Source organism: Lathyrus oleraceus, chromosome 4, assembly GCF_024323335.1.
Source record: "Lathyrus oleraceus cultivar Zhongwan6 chromosome 4, CAAS_Psat_ZW6_1.0, whole genome shotgun sequence".
NCBI lineage: Eukaryota > Viridiplantae > Streptophyta > Magnoliopsida > Fabales > Fabaceae > Lathyrus > Lathyrus oleraceus.
The window spans coordinates 497,708,649-497,729,427 of record NC_066582.1 but is presented as its reverse complement, the minus strand read 5'-3'; the positions used below and the strand labels follow the sequence as shown (position 1 = coordinate 497,729,427).

The 20,779-nt window shown below is 32.5% G+C and overlaps 1 protein-coding gene across 2 annotated transcripts; it reads left to right on the top strand.

Annotated features, from left to right (window-relative positions):
• The first annotated feature begins 4,258 nt into the window (after positions 1-4,258).
• LOC127076775 (uncharacterized) lies at positions 4,259-4,983 on the top strand. Of its 2 annotated transcripts, none has more exons than XM_051018566.1 (2): positions 4,259-4,436; positions 4,533-4,983. In XM_051018566.1, exons 1-2 carry the CDS (start codon positions 4,339-4,341, stop codon positions 4,777-4,779), a joined length of 345 nt encoding a protein of 114 aa, XP_050874523.1. In that variant the 5' UTR covers positions 4,259-4,338; the 3' UTR covers positions 4,780-4,983. The 2 variants fall into 2 exon arrangements, with proteins under 2 accessions (XP_050874523.1, XP_050874522.1); XM_051018565.1 differs by having other exon boundaries at positions 4,276-4,436; positions 4,524-4,983.
• The last annotated feature ends 15,796 nt before the right edge of the window (positions 4,984-20,779 follow it).

Here is a 20,779-nt window from a genome sequence, read left to right as displayed (position 1 = left end):
ATTGAACACAAGGCATAGACCGTGTCATCCTTGTCCAGTTCAATATTGGGCCCATAGACATTTATCCTATTACGCAGGATGGGCAAATTCTATCTAGGTCACTCATGTCCCTCAGCATGTTTCGTGGAGTACCCATCAACTGTCTTTATGGTTATCCAGTTACAGACAATGTTTGATCATCAATAAAGCACTCGACTATACATCTAGGGTCCATAGTGGTTTCAGGTCGAAGGGTGGTATACACCATTATCACCATGAGAATAACTTATGACACTTTGCATAACATTTTATATAGTATTCTCATAGCGGATCAATCCAGTATAAATATTACTCTTAATATTCATACATATGTTTAAGACTTGATAACTCCTTATCCATGATCCATGAGATGTGATCATCAGTCTATGTACATAATAGTCTTTATGCTTTAATGTTATCCCACTTCACAATAAAGCTCGACTACAGATTACTTTAAGAATATTGCCCTTATGTTTAATGTGATCTCATGATCAAGTCACACTTGATACATTAAACGGACTAGCTATCCTAGGGACTTTATTAAACAAACATAATAAAGAAAAAACCTTTTTATTATTAATAAATAATTCGATACAAGTATCAAAAGTATTGGCCTCTAGGGCTTACACCAACAGATAGTGATAATGAAATATTCATTCTCACCATCTTCATTCATTTCTTGAAACGTCCAATCTTCACCATTTTCATTCATTTCTTGAAACAAAAACCGTTTCTTGATCTCTTCCTCCTCTTCGAAGTACGGTACCTCCAATCTTCACAATCTTCATTCATTTCTTGGTTTCTCTCTCGTGCATGGTGAGTTTTTCCTTTATGCGGTGTGAATTTTTGTTTTGTTGCAATTAGATTACTTTGTGTTTTGGTTTTATTCATATTTTGTGATGTTTTCATTGTTATAAAGCTATATGGTGTTGTCACGTGTCATGTTCTCGTGCTGTGATGTTTTTGTTGTTATAAGGCTATGTTTTTGTTTTTGTTTTGTAGTTATAACTCTATTCAAAATGAAGAAATAAATATGGTTATGAATATGCGTTAGGCTTTGTTGATTGATGTCATAAATTGTAGATGCTGGTTCTGAATATGATTTAGGTTTTTGTGTTATATTGTTGTGATGGATATATTAGAATGCATATAACCATATTACTATGTTGTTTGTGTAAAATTAGTGTGTTGTCACTTTAATCTTTTGATATAAATTTTAGAATTTGTTATAGATCGTATTTAGATGAAGTATGATATATTAGGCCCGATATATGAGAAAGGAGATCCTGAATTCCCTGAATTTGCATAACAAAATATTCCCGACAATAATGGTCTTTTTTATTGTCCTTGTGTTAATTGCGGGAATATCATAAAATGTTCAAAGGAATAAATATTACATCACGTATATTATGATGAAATATGTCAAAAGTTATACAACATGGATGTGGCATGAAGAAGTGGATAAAAAATGAAATGCGACGTCAGAAATGCATGAAGTTGATGAAGATATGGATGATCGAGTAGAAGATATGATCCGTGATATTAGAGAACCGTCTTTTGTGAAAGCCTATATTTATTGAATAATGTTGATGAAGTCCAACCTTACATGTCTACTCACAAAAGAGTTATGAAGAAAATATATCCCAAAATGAGTGACAAGTGGTTATTGATAGAGCATAATAAGAAATTCATAAGTTGGTTTAATGAAAGTATTTCTAATGATGATAGTGTATCCAAGATAATTAAATGGTTGTCGTACATGCCAAAATTTAATGTGATAACTTGGACAACATATGCCATTAGTAATTTTTCTTTTTATACAAAAGCAAAAGATGATCGTAATACAATACAAAATAGTAAGGTTATGGTTGAGGCTAAGTTCATGTATTTCTCTAGTTCGACAGACAAAAATTCTATATTGGCATCTAAAGCGTTCTATGGTGTTATTGAGGAGATCTTGGAGATTAATTATGTTATTTTCAAAGTGCCTTTATTTAAATGCAAGTGGATTCCCAATAACAATGTTGTACAAACCGGTGAGTTAGGATTCACAAGGGTTGACCTTGGTAATGCAACGTATATGTTTGAGCCGTTCATCATGGCTACTCAAGAAAAACAAGTTTCTTATGTGATAAACCCTTCAGACTTATCGAATAAATGATCAATTGTTCTCTAAGAAAAATACATTCCTTATAGTGATGAAAATTTTGATATTCCTTCCATTCCTTCTTATGCAACACAAGTGTCAACTTCATATGAAGAAGTTAATATAAATGATGTGCATGTTATTCATAGTGATCATCAAGAAGGCATATAGGAAAATTAACAAGTAAGTATTTTTTATTCTTTATTCATAATTTATTGTAAGTGATAATTTCTATGGTTATTTACTAACAAATATTACTATTTGAAATTATAAGTGTTTAAAGTCAAGACACCCAGAGACAAGACACCAAGATACTATTATTTGATGTAATGATGTGTAAATTGTAGGTTATTTTGGATCATTTTGATTTTGATGTAATAAATAAATTTTGATTCTTAATTAATGCAATTTTAACTTTGATATAATACAAATTTTGATCTGATACCATTCACAAATGAGTGTGTTAATGTTTCTGGTATGATATGATTAAAAAAAACTCAAGTTAAAAAATTTAGAATTCATTAAAATTAAAAAATATATATTAAAAAAAAAAAAAAAATTCACAATGGTTGTTACAATCGTTGTTATAGGTAGAGAGTTATCCATAATAATAAACACCAAAAATGGCGTTGCTGGGTATTGAACCCATGACCTATAAATATTTCACTACGGTTGTTCAATACAACCATTGTTATAAGTAGTGCACATTTCAATTTAGTAAAACGAGCAATAGACCGTGGTTGTAAACAACACACTTACAATCATACGCCACCTAACAACAGTCATACAACCGTCCTTTTATGTCTTTCACAACCGTTGTCACATATGTTTTTCGTAGTAGTGATATGTTCACGAACAATAAATACTTTTTTATTTGTAAATTGTGCACAGACATCTACCTCGACAACAATCGGCCGAGCACTTGATTTAACATCATCATTCACTTCATCTGGTTTAACATCATCATTCACTTCATCTGGTTTAATATCATGTTTCACTTCGATCAGTTTAACATTCAGATTCACAATAGCTCTAAGAAACATATCCGAGTACACCATATCTAATATCTCCAATAATAGAAAAACACTGTTAACAATCAAACTAACAAGACAATCCTGAGATGCACATCCAAACTACACCAAACTTTGTCAGGATATACATATCTGGATTCAATGTCTATTTTCAGCTTATTAACAAGATTAATGCAAAGAATGAGGGATAAATGAATGAACTTTATCTGCAATTCTAGCTTGTTTTGTTTTCTTTGATGTGTTAAAATAAAATAATGATGTTTTGATATTGAAAAATTAATTGAGAATGAGAATGATATAAACTTTTTTAAAGATTTTGAAAATGGAGTATTATTTGAGTATGAAGAAAAAGATTATGCAAACTGGAGTTTTATCCCTCTAGAATATTTTCAGATATACATCTTCGAAAATATTATTGAATCGTTAACTAAGTGCATGAAGTATTTCGAAAATACATCTTCGAATAAATATGTATTATTAAATCATTTTGTGTGTGCTCAAAATAGGGTAAAAAAAAAAAGAAGCAAAAATTGATGCTATTGATATATGAAAAATATTTTCAAATTTCAAAAGTGTAGAAAACTCCATTAAAAAGGAGAGCATCCCTCTATATAAACTTCATGTATGGGCGAGTAGAATAGTTGTTTGGTCGGTTTCTGTTGTAACACGTTTATACTAATAATATACAGCTGCACTCATTTTTGTGCCATATAGTAGAAACACATAAACATAAAAAAGAATTATTATAAATTGTTTTGTTTGAGAGAATGCGTGGAGCGTGATTGTGATCAGTATACAAACCGACTTTGATTGATGTATAAACTTACCAAAACCAACCAAGTGGACAAAAACTGTTCGAAAAAAGACAGAATAGGTGTAGGCAAAGGGGCAAAAATGTCATTTAAAATATTTCTTTTTTAAGGTTCCCCTAGCCTGCCTTAACTGAAAAGGACTCCAAGCAACCTGTGGTCTGCGTATCTGCTTTTGTAATTTTCTTTATTCCTTTTATTTTTTATTTGTATTATTATTATTTAATTTATCAAACCGACTCACATAAATTTATTGCTATATATTCATACACTTTCTCATTCTTTCTGTTGTTTATTTTAGTTCTGAGTTTTTCTCTATTAAAAGAAAGTTACTATGGTGGATCGTCAAATCGTGTGCTGCATGTGCGGTGACGTTGGTTTCACTGACAAGCTTTTCCGATGCAACAACTGTCATCACCGCTTCCAACACTCGTAAGTCTATTCATCACATCTTTCTTCAATTTCTTCTACTGGTTATTACTCTCAAATCATAACACACCAGATTAATGTTAACTTTAGGTATTGTAGTAACTTCTATGGAGAACTAAGTGAGATTTACGAGTGTGATTGGTGCCAAAGCAAAGGGAAAAGCAGTGTTGGCTCCAAGAAACCGGCTGAGAGAGTAGTGATAAACGGTGGTTCTTCTGAATGTCCCGGCGAGAAAATACTGAAGCAGCGTCGGGAGGAGAAGTGTTCGGAGAAGAGGAAGAGTCCGGTGCCGTCACCGAGACAAGCCACACGCAGGTATAAGCTTCTGAAGGATGTAATGTGTTGAACAGATCCATCCCAAAAAAAGAAGGTATATTATAATATTGAATTAGTATTACTATTAGATAGGTGTACCGTGTACGTGAGTTTTGTATATATATGAACTTAGTGTTTAAATATAGTAATAGTAAATTTAAGGGTAATGCATAATCATGTGTGTATTTGTGTTGTTTTGTTATCTTATGTGAATACAAAGATCTTACTAATATCAGTATGTAACTGCTGCTTCAATGTATATACGTAGGACTATCTCTTTACAACCTCATAGTACTATCTCTTTCATTTTTCTTCTTACAATATTATTATTATTATTATTATTATTATTATTATTATTATTATTATTATTAATAATGTTTTTTATAAGCGAAAGTGTTTCAATCAATGGAAACAAAATCAAAATAATTTTTTTTTAGACGATTCTTGATAATATTTATAGAGAAAACTCTTTTAACTGTTGCAGTAGTTATCGGTAATATCAAAGATAATTTTAAAAGCAAATATACTAACGGGTATCCAACATGTTTTTTGGTCTTTACGAGCTTGATAGAAAGATCACCAATCCCCTATAATTCTGAAAATTCAAATTGATAATCTAGTGCCAATAATTCAACTTGAGAAAACGCTGAAGGATAAAATTGAGCTAAACGAATCGACCTCTCCTTATCAAATGCAGAAAACGAATCTCTTGGACTTAAACAAGCTACACAAAGGAGCAACTCAGTATTCACTTCTGTAAAACGATTGTTCAACTCTTAAAGTTGTCGATCAATCACTTCATAAAACAATCCAATTTGAAAATGGTGTAAATTAGATACTTTCTCCATTTTTCTCTTTGACTTTTTTTTGTGTCGGTTGGAAAGTGTCATCCATATCTGGAATGTCAATATCATTATGCTCACAAAATAATGAAAAATCATTCAACAAAGAATCCCAACCATTATCTCTTATAACTTGTAGCCTTATTTTGGACGTTTTTGGACATTTTTACTAATTTCGACGTTTATGAGGTGTTTGAGGATTAGGAATTGATGATTACTCTATTGTTTTTCTTTTCTTTTGAAATATTTTTCTATTGTTTATTATTAAGAACAAAACAAAAAATCACAATTAAAATCATACTCAGAAAATTCATAATAATACTATAAAATTGATACGAACATAATAATTTCCAATAAATACTACAAAACTCTAAAAATAAATTTTCTGCTATTAACACAATCTCAAGTTTAATAAAGTAATAATATATTTTTAACTCTTACTACAATAATAAAAATAAATTATAAATTCATAAAGATTAAAATTTAAAAAATTACTTTTTAAAAGATCAACAATGGAGAAGAAGCTAGAAACAGAAAGACACTTTGTAGTGAGAGAATAAGGAGGGAAAGAAAGAAAAATATGAAAAGTGGTTTGTTTCTATTTGAAAATAATAAAAGAGAATTAATAAGAATATGAAAAAAATAGGAGTTAAACTTTTAATTTTATTTAAAAAATTTAATTTATTTTAAATGCATATGGATGTGTGTGATACTCCGAATCATTTTATTAAGTGGGGGCATTATTAACTTTTATTCCTAATTTTTAGGACATTAAATTATTAATATATTATTTATATTATTAAATATTAATCAAAAAAGAATGTGGTAGGGGCATGGGCCCATCCTTTCTTCTTAATATCTCCGTCACTGGATAAATGTATTGATATTTTCGGTTAATTTAAGTAAAATTATGATAATTCAAAACATACTTTTGCATCGATGAATCTTTGGTTTTGACTTCTTCTTGACATACAATTAATTGTGAGTTTGTTTGTAATTTAACTTCTCCCCTATTTCAGATTACGTTCGACGATGAAAGCTTGATATTTGGTTTGATTATTGGTAATGGTGAATTTAACATGTAGAGATACTTCGACAATCAATTCAATCTCATTTTTTAATATGAGATTGATTTTAACGCGATCCATACTGCACTTGGTTTCAGAGTAACCGGTGACATTTTTATTAGAAAGTCTGCGAACACTTGAGCCTTTAGTGCATTTCTTGATTCGAAGGAGACGTGAAGTTTTGAGATCCCAACAAACCACCGGCCTTGCTAGATATGATATGTGGAGAACCTTCCTTGTTAGATATGGTATGTGGAGAACCTTCTTTAAGGGATAAGTTGATTTGGCAAATAATGTATGTGCCAGGGTGTAATGTCATAACTTTTTTGAGGTCATTAATAATGTAAGGCAATCTTCTCATCTTATAGGAGCGTGTATCGGCTCTACGAGGATTTTAGATACAAAGTGAATTGATTTTTGATAAAGTTTGCTTATACTATCTGCTTCTAATAAGTGAAGATATAAGGTCTCTCTAATCGATAATCTAAATAAAACTGTCGAAATGGAGATATACTTTTAGTGATAGAAACTTCCGCTCATATTATGGGATGCATTCGAAGCATGCTTTTTTCTTAATAAGTCCCGATCCTATAAACACGACGGCGTATTGACGTCACAAGAAATTCTGTAATCGTTAAGGTTTCTAGGGACTATGCAGTGGTCCATGACGACGGTTACTACTAATGGAAGCGTCCCGCTAGGAATTCCTTCCAAATTTTTGTTGTTTCAGAACTATAGGATGAACCTCTCTTTGTTCGATTTTTCTTTTGTTGTTGAAGAACTCAAGGATTTTTCTATTAAATGTTCCTCGTCTGATTCTTCCTTGTTGAACAATTATTTGTCAATAGGAAAACAAAGAGGTTCATCGATGACCTTTAGGTAGGTGCTTGAGAGGTGATTCTAATAGTTGAATCAGGTGGATGTTGATCTACAAGGTTAGTACCTTCACATAGTGCGTGGAGAGGTTTATATATATCATTTGGTTGAAATTGTCTCTGTCTGATTCGAATTGAGATGCATTGAGCGTTTGGTCGCAGATGTATATATGTCCTACAGTTGAAATTGTCTTTGTCTCATTTAGCTTGCAATGCGTTGAGCGTTCAGTTGCATTCATACATTCGATTTACAATGCATTGAGCGTTTGATTGCATTCAAACATTCGACTTGGAATGCGTTGAGTGTTCGATCGCATTCAACAGTAAAATATCTTTTGAAAGATTATGATTAAGTGTCCTGTGTTTCGATGAAACTTCCTCTCTCCATTAGCATACTTAGAAAGGTTCTGAATTGAGTCTTCAATCGTTTGTCACTCTGAATCTCTCGTCTTAATTTTGAAATGTAATTCATCACAATACATGGATTTCAGAAGATTAATTTACTAGAATGCCAAAAATAAACAAAATGCATATGAAATAAATACTAGTTCTTTAACGGTATTTGATGTCATCACCATGTGATTAATTACCAAAATCACACAAGTATTTAATTTTTATTTTTTCTCTTATTATGAACACGCACGGATAAAGGTGAGATGTGGTACAAAGGTTTGACTATGATGGTAGAAAGTAACCTCTCATTTGTTTCGTCAAAAATTGAATGCAGTGCATTGAGGTTTACTACTTGTTTTGGAGAATAATTGAAGGACCTGTTCAACCCTATCAAGCTACTAACTTTTCCAGATTCATTCATTCAACATCTTTAACTTTGCAGTCTCAGTCTCAGTCTCAGCTATCTATAGCCAACTGTTCATGTCTGGTTCAATGGATAAGTATGATCAATCAATATATGCAAGAATTTTTATTTCTTTTTACAATTATAAATTTTAGGAATAATTTAATTAAGTTACTTGTAACACAAAAAATGTAAACTTGATGATAAGGTATTAGCTTCTACTGTGACTGTTTTGACACTTTTTTAAATCAAATAAATTCCTTTCAATGTTTAACTTTATGGTCATTCTCCTCTTCTTATCTTCTAACTTTCACTTTCAACCAGTGAATTAAATATTTAGTTATATATGCATTCATATCCATGTAAAATCTATTTATTTCTATCCTTCCATAACTTTAAAAAATCTATATTTATTTCTGGCAGTTTTCAGGCTTCGTAACATTCCACAGTTTTTTTCACTACCGGCAGATTTTTTATTCCGACAGTTTTTAGTTTATGTAAATCAGTAAATCACACAAAAAAAGTTGTTTTTTTAGTTTATGTTTTAACCAATATTTTCGTTGTTGATTGATCCAAATAAAATCTATAAACTAATTTTAAAATAATTAAAAATTGTAAAAAATTAGAATATCAGGAGATGAAACTGAATATTATTTTGTGAAAACGGCTTGATTCAAATCGAATTTTGAATTGATCATTGTAAAATTGATTCAAATCAAATTGATTTGCATGTATATATTTTATATCTATTTATTTTTTATTAGTATGATAAATTATGTTTGATTTAATCTATTTTTTATTTGATGATAATCTTTTTATACTATTTATTCATTTAGTTCAATCTACTTATTTTTTTTCTTTCTAATTTTATTTGTTTTACCATAATTAATCATTCTATCTTTTCAATATTAATTTTTAATATATTATATATTATATCAAATTTATTTTTTATTAATATTTTTATAATATAAAGAAATAATATACTTTTAATTTGGAAATTCAAAAATCAATCCAAATTATATTCATGAGATAGGATCGGATTAAATTAAATTTTTTAATCAATCATTCAAAATCAAATTCAACCGTAAATAAATATTTTTTATATGAGATACTTTTTTCTCTCTAAAGGACATCACAAACACCAATAATTAATAACATCAATTAATATAAGTTATCTTTAACTGTTTGAGATGGTAATCTTACTAAAATTTAATATATTTACTTTTTTTATAGTCTTTTAGTTACTACTGATAATCATAGCAAATATTATATTATTATCTTTATATTTGTCGGTCCTTTTAGAGTTGACTATAATATACAAATTAATATGGAGTATCGTTAAGTTGTTTTTGTTGCAGAAGAGACACATATGGAACACGGTGTTTTTATATGTGTGTTGTTTTGGTTTAGATTTATTCTATCAAAGATTCACTCTACAAAGAAGGTTTATGATTTTGGAAAAGAGTTGATTTGGATGTTCTGGTACAACATGTGGAACACGATGTTCCAATATGTGTGCAGTACAAATCTGACCCTAGTCAGCAGACCATGATGGATGTTGTTTGGTGTGAAATTTCTGATTGAATCTCAATCAAATTTGATGTAGATTATTTGGCAATGATTGTTTATTTGTTTGATAGTTGTTGAAGATGAACTCATATTTAAATGGAGGTTTAAATTTGAATTTGAAATATAACAAATCATATCTTTTGTAAGAGAGATTTAAGGAGAAAATCAAATCCAACTTATTTAACTATTATTCTAGACGAATTTAATTCATATATCCAAGGAGAAGAAGCACAAAATGCAGTGCTCTATATAAGGAGACTCGATTCTCTTGTTTACAAGTGATTTTTTGTGCGCATGATTAAGATATTAGTGCCTAGGGTTTGTGAGTCCTTTGTTTCTTGTATTCTACGTTAATGCCATCATAAGGATTAATGTTGAATCTTATATGTGTACACCACTCTATGTTTCAGTAACTTGACATAGTTGTTGGTTTGTCTTAGTTGAGTTGTAAATTCAACAATAAATAGAGTTGCTATTGAGGTTAATCACTTATGGTTAAGGATTGAGACAAAGTAATAGGGGTTCTCATATCTATGGGGAGTCCTAAATAGAAAGTCACTAAGATTAATAAGAGGCGGGGTTGATGTTCCTATAAGACTAATTGTACTAATTCGAAGTAGTGAATTCCTTTCTTGGGTAGAGTGCCCTCAAGACGCAAGTGTTGTTTGAACCAAATTAGGTTAGCAATTTCTTTTGATATTTTATTGCTTTCTAAATTGTGTTATTATTGCTTCCATATTGTTATCTTTTGGTTTAACAAGTTAGATAAGTTGTTCCGACATTGTGTCCAACATATGTCCCTCAGGTATAAAATTTCAATTAGTATTAGAGAAGACACCTTGTTATGTTTGGGTGAGCTTCTAGAAAGATATTTTATGTTCAAATGGACAACACTAAGGAGGAAATTCAATCAACAAGCCACATGTTTTGGATGACACAAATTATGACTATTGAAAAACCAAGATGGTTATTTTTCTCAAATTCATAGACAACAAAACTTGGATGGTTGTGGTTAAAGGGTGGAAATATCATGTGATCACTTCTCAAGATGGTTCAACAAGCTTAAAGCCTGAAGTTGATTGGTCCAAAGATGAAGATGATGAAGCTCTACGAAACGATAAAACCTTGAATGTTATATTCAATGGTGTAGACAAGAACATGTTTAGACTCATCAACACTTGTACTGAAGCCAGAGAAGCTTGGAAGATTCTCAAGATTGCTCATGAAGGCACATGCAAGGTTACGATGTCAAGGCTGCAGCTCCTCACAACAAAGTTTGAAAATATGATGATGATGGAAAATGAATCCATTTCTGAATTCAACATTCGCCTGTGAGATATAGCCAATAATTTTTTGCTTTGGGAGAAAAAATGTCAGAAGAAAATCTGGTTAGAAAGATCCTCACATCCTTGCCTCAAAATTTTAAAATGAAGGTAAAAGCTATTGAATAAGCCCAAGAATTAATTATATTGAAGGTTGATGAACTCTTTGGCTCTCTTAAAATCTTTTAAGTTTCTATAAATGGAAGACCAAAAAAGAAGAACAAATGTGTAATGTTTGTATCCAACTCTCAAGAGAAGGAAGATCATAATGAAAATGATACTGAAGAAATCATATCATATGCTATAGCCTACATTGGAAGGAAGCTCGACTAATCCTTAAGAATGATGGACAAATAATGGAGGACAAATGTGCAAGGCAAAGGGTCATACATCTGTCCTAACAAGAGAGCAAAGAGGAAGACTATTATAAAGGAAAATGACCAAAATGTTTTGAATGTGAAGGCTTTGATCATATCAAAATTGAATTCCATACTTTCCTAAAGAAACAGGAAAAAGGGATTGACAATCACTTGGAAAGTATGAATCTGAAGAAGAGCTAGCTGCAACCTTCAGACTTTTGCACACCAAGTGGAAAGAATTATGTATAACAATTGAGAAGCAAAAGAAAATCATAAGTGTGATTCATTAAGAAAAATAAAAGCTTGAATCTACCATCATATGTCTGAAAAAAGAAATCACTTTGCTGAATGGTAAACTTGAAAAGATGCAAGAATCTGGACATATGATGAATAACCGTTCAAATATGTTAGATGGTATCTTGGAAGGGAATATGAAGGTTGAAATATTTAGCTAAAATTCCATGAATAAAAAGATTAAAGTGCCTCCTAAAAAGAAGATTGAGTTTCAGATGGTGGACTAAATGTCTTAACATCGTGCTCCACATGTGTACCCTCAATATAATGGTTACAAGAACTCTGCTAAGAAACATCACCACCGTGGTAGAATGGTCATATAAGACCTTTTTTCTATAGATTGGATGAATATCCTTAATCTTATAGTCATCAAAGGCTGTACAAAACAAAATGGAAGAAAACTCAAGCTAAGAAAGTGTGGAAACCCAAGGAATCTGTCAAGTGTCTCTTAGCTCATGTTTCTCTTAGAGGTTCTTTTAGAGTGAATTGATATTTTGATAGTGGATGTTCTCAGCATTTGACTGGTGAAATGATATATATTGAAGAATTAAAAATCTACTCTCATAGTTATGTTACTCTTAGTGATGGAGTTAGAAGAAAGATCAGCGGCATAGGAAAACTGGTTGGCCCAACTTTCCCCAGCCTTGATAAGTTTCTGTTAGTAGAAGGTCTTGTTGTAAAATTGATGAGCATAAGTCAACTTTGTGATTAGAGTTTGAATGTGGAATTCAATAAGTTCGAATGCAATGTCGTCGACAAAGATCACAGACTAATAATGAAAGGCTCAATATCCAAGGAAAACTGCTATATGTGGATCAAAAGTCAACCCTCAATAAGTTTTGAATACGAGACCAAAATGATGTAGAACAAGATGTCTCACGCGATGCTACAACATCATACCTCTCCAATGAGCTTGGATTCAATGCACGTTGGAAACATAGAAGAAATAAATGAAACCATATGTGTTAAGATTGAGAATGAAAAACTCATGATAACCAAGAGTTATGGAAAGTCAAACAAGATGTCAAGATATTATGTCCAACATATGAAGCCTAGAGTTATGATGAGACTAAGAAAGAAAGTCTCTAAATTTACAAAAGGGATGATTCTCTCTCTTATAATTATTACTACATAAGAAACAAGGCGCTCTTTTTTATTCAAAATATTTATGAGCCCATAATTTTAGAGAAATCTCTCTCTCTCTCTCTCTCTCATTTGGATTAAATAAACCGTTTGTCTCTCTCTTTCCACAAGTCATCAAATTTTCTCAAAAAGGAGTCATCAATCTGATATTAATGAAACCTCTGATCCCAAACCTATCACAAACTCTTATGGAGTCAAAATGATAGGAGTCAATATGGGAGAAAAAGGTTCTTCCAAGAAACATAGGGATTCTGAATCCAGAAAAGGGCTGACAAGCAAGATTCTACACAGGATGTTGAACCTCTTCAGATGATTGTTTCTGTCAATATCTCCGAGATGAACCCCAAACGCTATAGTCTTAAAAGGCACATTTCAACAAAAAAGGTAAGACCCTCTGTTCAAGGTACCTCTATGCATGATACTAATAATGCCATTAAATAAATTGATGTTTATACTACTGATAATGATGTTGAGTCCGGTGAAACAAAATGCGGTTAACATGCTAAACCCAATGTTGAACCATCTGGCATGACATCTGATGAACCTCTTGATAAATCTCAAAATAACACCACTATTGAAAACCCTAAAGTGCCTATGCAAGTCTTTGATTATAGTTTGAATGAGATTTTGGTTGAAAGGAATGAGGCTTCAAAGAGATGAGGATTGAGAACCCTCAAAACAAAAGGCTTCCATTTGTGAAGAAAACGTTGAGGATGATGACAATCTATTTTCAACCTCATAAAAAGATTACTGAAGAAAATATTGCTCAAGAACCAACTCTTCATCTTTTGAAAATCCTAGCTAAGTCTATCACTGATAAATATAAAATAAAATAACAGAAGGCTGATACTCCAAAGCATACTAAGAAACTGATAACTCCTAGTATAAGTCCTCTAAAAAGTAAAAAAAGGCGGTCCTTCTAAAAGTACTCTTGTGAAGAAGACTACTCCGCATAGGTCACATGTGAGTAAAAAAAGAAAGGTTGAAGAGAAGACTACTAAGAATAAGTCTCAAAAAAGGAAACTTGTTGTGTCAAGTGACTCAGAGACAGATGTTGGAACAAATGTCCAGGACATTGTGTCGACCATTAGAAGGAAGGTTGAAGGAAAAAGAATTCCTTTAAAGGTTGTTGCTACTCCACTAGATAATGTATCATTCCATTCTGAAGCATGTGTCCAGAAGTGGAAATTTGTGTATCAAATAAGGACCTCATGTGAAATAGAGTTGAGCAAAAATGTCCTTGAGTGGGAAGAAGTTATAAATCTTCTAAAAGACTCAGGATTGATGAAGTGTGTCTCATACATAGGACCCTGCTATGAAATGCTGGTCAAAGAGTTTATTGTGAACATATCACCTGACTGCAGTGTTAAATGAAGTCAAGAGTATAAGAAGGTTTATGCGAGAGGGAAGTATGTGAAGTTTTCACCCTCCATTATTGATGCTTATTAGGGAAGAAACTAGTCAGTTGAATGTGATAGAGTTCTCTCTATGGACAAGATTGTAAATGAAACCACTGTTTAACAAGTGAAATAATGGCCCAATAAAGGGTTGTCTTCTAGAAAATTGAGTGTTAAATATGTTGTTCTAAACATGATAGGTGCTGCAAATTGGGCTCATACCAACCACAATTCTAGCATTACTCCTACCTTGGCCAAGTTGATCTTTCAAATTTGAACCAAGTATAAGCTAAACTTTAGAAAGTATGTTTTAACCAAAGCATGAAGTATGCATATTCATTTGCTCTGAATCTAACAATTTCTTTTCCTTGTTTAATAACCGGGATCATCTTGAAGCAACATCCTAATGCCTTACATCCTTAAGAAATTCCAAGCCAACTGGATGGGCCTCTGACCATTGACAAGAAGATTCTTGAAGGTACACATGTCCCAAGCATTATGGTCAAGTATCAAGGTCAGACTGTTGGGGGAAGTCCTTCATTGTATCCAAAGAAACCATAAATGATGTGTTGTTTGAACTGTTGGAATCTTCAAAGGCTCTTCAAAACAATGTCTAAGGAGAAGGAAGTTGACAAAGAATAAGAGGTTCACAATAAAGAGGAAAAGGTATATCAGTCTGGAAGTGATGAAGATTCTGATAGCTTAGAATTATCAAGTGAAGAAGAAACTGAGAGTGAAAAAGAGGAATCGGAAAGCGAAGAAGATGAGGACAGTTCTAAAGAGTAAGTTGTCTGATGTTGTCAACCAAGATATGCCAGACATCTGGTCTGACATGTGATTGGGGGTGGAGAGCATAGAAATTCAAAAAAGGACTCATTTTGGTGGAGGGATCTTAGATCCCTTGGAAAATATGTGGAGGAGGGCATTGATTGCTTCATAGGGGTGTTTCTTAGGGTTGGTTCGGTAAGCAATATTTTTTTGTGCCATAAGTGGCTGGGGTATGAACCTCTCAATTTGATTTTTCCTTTGGCTTTCAGGTTGTCATCGAAAAAGTGGGGCACTATCAACGAAATGGAGTTTGTTATATACAGTAGGTAGTGTTGGGACATTCACACCATGAATGATCATATATATGAGGAGGCTAGGTTGTAAGTACAAACTCTTTGATTATTTTGCAGAACATAATGTCGACGCAAAATTCAATTGACAAATTTGTGTGGAACTATAGTGCTGATGATGATTATTATGTAAAGTATGGTTTTGATAAGTTTGCAGCCTAAGTAGCAAGCTCAGTTCTGGATTTCTGCTTCCTTATAGGTGCTGCATTGTTTATGGTCCACTAAGATCCCTTCAAAAGTTCATGTTTTTGGGTGCCGCCTTATCTTGAACAGGTTAACCACTAGAGATCAACTGAACTCAAGGGAAATAATTCAGGATGCATTGATCCGCTATTGCATATGGGTCAAAAATGAGTAAATAAAGTGTAGGAAACAGAAGCGACACTCAAGTCGTATCACAAAGACTATTGATTATTTTAACCAACCGATTGAAATATGGGGTTTTAAGATTTTCGTTTATGCTACTAATTAAAAGAAACGGAATACGAATAAAATAAACAAGTTAATCTATTGTTTCGATTTACGAATTTATCATCGATTAAAATAATTTCCAAGCCCTAAGTGAATTCCATTCCCTTTTCGATTACAACATAAATCAAACAAGCACAATTGAGAGTATGTGATTTACACTCCTATTTTTCGAATTAAGCAAACTGATGAAAGATTTGCACGAATTAACGAAAAAACTATGATAGCACATGATAATGATTAACGAACATTTAATCTTAATAAATCAACACATTATATATAACTTGAATGAAGCATACAAGACATATAACAAAATATTGAAAGAGAAAAGACATTGGATTTGAAATTATAAAACTTCAAAGTATCAATGGAAATCGAGTACAACAGATCAACCGTATGGAATTTAGCTCTCCATAGAATTCGTGGTTGTCTAATAAAATTTTGTGAATGCTAAATTACCTAGCAGTAACACTGCGTTTTAGTTTAAATATTACAAGAGAAATCGGGCCCTAATTGGAACCGACTCGAAAAACCTAAAAACTGGCCCAAAACTAATTATTTTATTAAGTTTGGAGATAAAACGAATTATTTGACTCTTCTGCACTCCGATTTAGCTTATGGCTTCAACACAAAACTTGTAGCATATCCTCTAAATTTTCCACGACATATTAGAACGAGTTCATCAGATTCTTGTAGCTAAAGTTATGACCTGAGCAACGAGAATATGTTAAATTACCGCTTATTCAAAAAATAAATAACCGAATTAAAATAAAAGAAGAAATGAGTTCAACTTAGAAAACCCACTAAAAACAATAAATTAAAAGCAACAAGTCATAAAAATACCTTTGCACAAAGTAAAATGAGGTGTATTAAAATACACTGATTAAGTTCCCCCACTCTTTCAAAACATGCAATTTCAAAGACTTTCAGGATCACAAAAGAGGTAAGTGAAATCCTCATTCTTTTATTTTTTCCATTTTTATATAAATAGTTTGTAAGTTTTATTTACTTTTCTTTAGTTGCTTAAAATTAAATCATTTTATCAAATAAAAAAAATATAAAAACCTAAAAAAAAAAGGCTATTATCTCTTTTTGTTTTGTTACACACATTGTTTTTTGTTATTTTATTATTATTTTTAAAAGAGAAAAACAAGTCATTTTCATTTTATTTTATTCCTTTCATCAATGTGTTAGATTAATTTGTACTGTGTGATATTATTTGTTTTTATTTACTTGCATTATTTTCTAAAGTGATAAAATATATTCCCATCCCCTTGTTTATAATTTGTATTTATTGGCTTGTTTCATTTTTTTGCCCTTAGTTAGTTAATGATATTAATTAAATAATTGATAAAAAGTAAAATCAATTGTTTTCATACCAACGCGTAAGTGCTCAATCAACATCGAGTTTCTTTTTTTTCTTATATGAAGCTTTGAAAATCTTTTCTCAATAACTTACCAATTGAAAAGGGATTAAGGCGGAAGTAATTTCTCATCTTTTCCCCGAATGTTCATGTGATGGCCGCACTTAGTCTACCATTTAAATATTTGTCAATCACCTAAAATATTCAAACACATTCAAACCTTTTGCCTTTTGGCTTCAATCCTCAAACTTTTTTCACAAAAGAAATATATTTCGTCTCGAGACAATGCAAAACAACTCTTCGTCCACATGAGTATGAGTGAGATAAATGACGTTTTTCCCGTGAATGTTGAAAATTAGAAATCTATTCGGTGTGATACAAACATCCACTTCTCTAAACTGTTTTGGGTAAACAATGTTTTTCTGTCGATTAAGACAAAATAACTTTCACTAAAATCAACCAACAAACAAACATTTTCTACCCCTAAGCATGAAGATTTAAGTTCCTTACTGTATCCCGAGGATACGCAGGAGCGAGACTCACAATCTCGTCAAGCACATTAATGAAAACATCTTTTTGCGACTTTCTTTTTACAATTTTAACCACTTGAAGAAAAAATTGACATAAGCTAACATTTCAATCGCAAATCTAACTAAAAGATTGTCGTTGAGTACAACGGACGTGAGAGGTGCCAACACCTCCCTCTTGAGTAATCGAATCCTGAACCCGAATTTGGTTGCGACGACGATTTCGGTGGCGACTATGTTATCTCGAGCGTGCGAGCGCTCATGATCATCTTTTGCGCCGCAATAAAAGTTTAAAAAGTATCTTTGTCGCCCACGAGGCTATTGAATCTTGGAACTTCAATGAAGTATCCTTGACATCCATAAGGTTATTTAATATTGGAACTTAAATGAAGTATCATTACTACTCATGAAGCTATTGAATGCTCTAACTTCAATGAAGTATCCTCACCTCCCACGAGGTTATTGAATGCTAGAACTTCAATGAAGTATCATTTCTGCCCACAAGCCTATTGAATGCTAGAACTTCAATGAAGTATCCTTGCTGCCCACAAGGCTATCGAATGTAGGAATTTCAATGCATGTAAGGATACAAACTAAGCTTGCTATGGAAGAATAGTTTAAAGGACACAAGCCAAGAAAATTTTATCAATATCGGGCGAGCACTTAAAAACATTCCATAATTCACTCGAACCTAATGGGCACTTATCCTAAACATTTTGTTGTGTTGGGCATAGGCCTAGCCGCCTGAAATGGGCTTGGGTCGCCTGAACGTGATTTCATTGCTCGTTCGCGTAACAAACATGGATGTTGATGTGTCCAAGAAATAACTAATTGTCAATAAATTGGGAAAAATTATATCCTTGTGACTCAAGGGAGAAAAATTCCCCTCTTTGTCGCATTTTATCATGAGGGAGCTAGGGAAACCTCCCTCTGACTCCTGAGCCCAGGCCCAAGAAGTTCTTATATATATATATATATATATATATATATATATATATATATATATATATATATATATATATATATGTATATATATATATATATGTATATATATATATACATATATATATATATATATATATATATATATATATATATATATATTAAAGGGGATCTCAAATCTCTCTTGAAAAAATCATATACAGAGCTTCTTGCAACCCTACGTGAGTTATCCCTTAACATATTCAAATACCATAAACCCTCAAACAACCTTACATGACTATGAGTTGTCTCTAATTGTAATTTCTTAGCAAGTACAATTGGCATTACTGCGAGGCCCTAGTAAAATTAACCTTTGTCACCCTCATACACAATAGCCAATTCACCGCACGTCTTAACCATCTTCTCCAAAATAGTAGACGGGCAAGAAACTACTTCAGTTAGCAGCAACTCGGACAATGACCATGAGGCCATAAAATAGATGCACACTATGGATGGTTTATGTCACCACAACTATGGTTTTTAGGATAATGTCCTTAATCTCCATTAGGAGACAAAACTTGTCAAAGAGATTGAGATTTTTGATCCCAAACCTATCTCCGATGATATTCGGGGAGCCGTCGTACCATAAAAGCTTCAAGCCGCCTTAACTCACAAAATATGATGGAAAAAGCATTTCCCAAGAGCATGTATCCTCCATTAACAGTAAGATGACAATCATAGGCTTTAAGGGTGAACCTCGTCCGATTTAACAATGCGAGTATCAAGGTTGTTCACCCAAACCATGAGATGTTAGTGGGATTTTCCCCCATAACATATTAAGGGTTAAGTACCTTAATGAACCCCTCGTCCAAAAACCCACGCTTCCATGGTGGAGATCGTGACGCGTGGCAAATGTTACATCAAGGGTATGAAGATTAACACTAAGTAAAACTCTATGGAAAATCTTATTTTTCATAACAGCAAAGTAAAATTCATTACACCTCAAGTGTAAAGGAAAAAGGCGACGTTTAATTGACGCGGAAGACCTACGGAGATACTACGAAATTGATTAGATATGACATGATGTCTTTCATACCTATGAAATTCCCTCTCCGTCGACCCTAAGTATGACTTTATAGAAACTGAATCAAACAAATGGGATAAATATCATAAGGTCAAAGGTGACCACACTAAAGACTGTTACCAATTGAAGAAAGAGATTGAACGACTCATCCAAGAGGACCACCTAAATAAGTACTCTCAAGGTGGGTCTCACTCGTTATTAGGCGACTCTAGACCACAAGGGTGGGGTCTCATTGGAAGCCCCAGATCCAAGAAAAGGAGACAATGATATACCCATATGTCATATGCTTAACACTATCATGTGATGGTTAGCCGGAGGCGGAGAAACCAACTTTGCCCACAAGAGATATGCCCGCCAAATCATGGTGGTGGATGGTTTACTCGCCAACCCCGATTTAGGCTCAAAAGAAACTCTGCAATCCAAGATCACTTTCTCTTTGAAGGACACTACAAGAATCCATCCCTTTGACAACAACACCACGGTTACAACCTTAAGGTACAATTGGGAAATTAAGCGAGTATTAACCAACTAGATAAGTTATGCAGACATTCTTTACTAAGACGCTTTCAAGAGACTCCTCCTAGATATAAATGATCTCAAAGCTTTCCAAGGTTCACTAGTTGGATTCTCTGGTGAACATGTACAACTAAATGGCTACATCACCCTAAAACAATGTTCATGATAGAGGAAAGTGTGAAAATGATCAAGGTAAGATACCTTGCAGTATATGTCTCTTCCTCGTTCAATATGATCATAGGTCAAACTTCTTTCAATTTGTCGAGAGCCTCCATGTCTACTTTATATATGTGTATGAAGTAGCTTCTTCCAATGTGCGTGTAGGAGTCATCCAAGGTGATTAGAAGATCAATTGGAGATACTATCAGG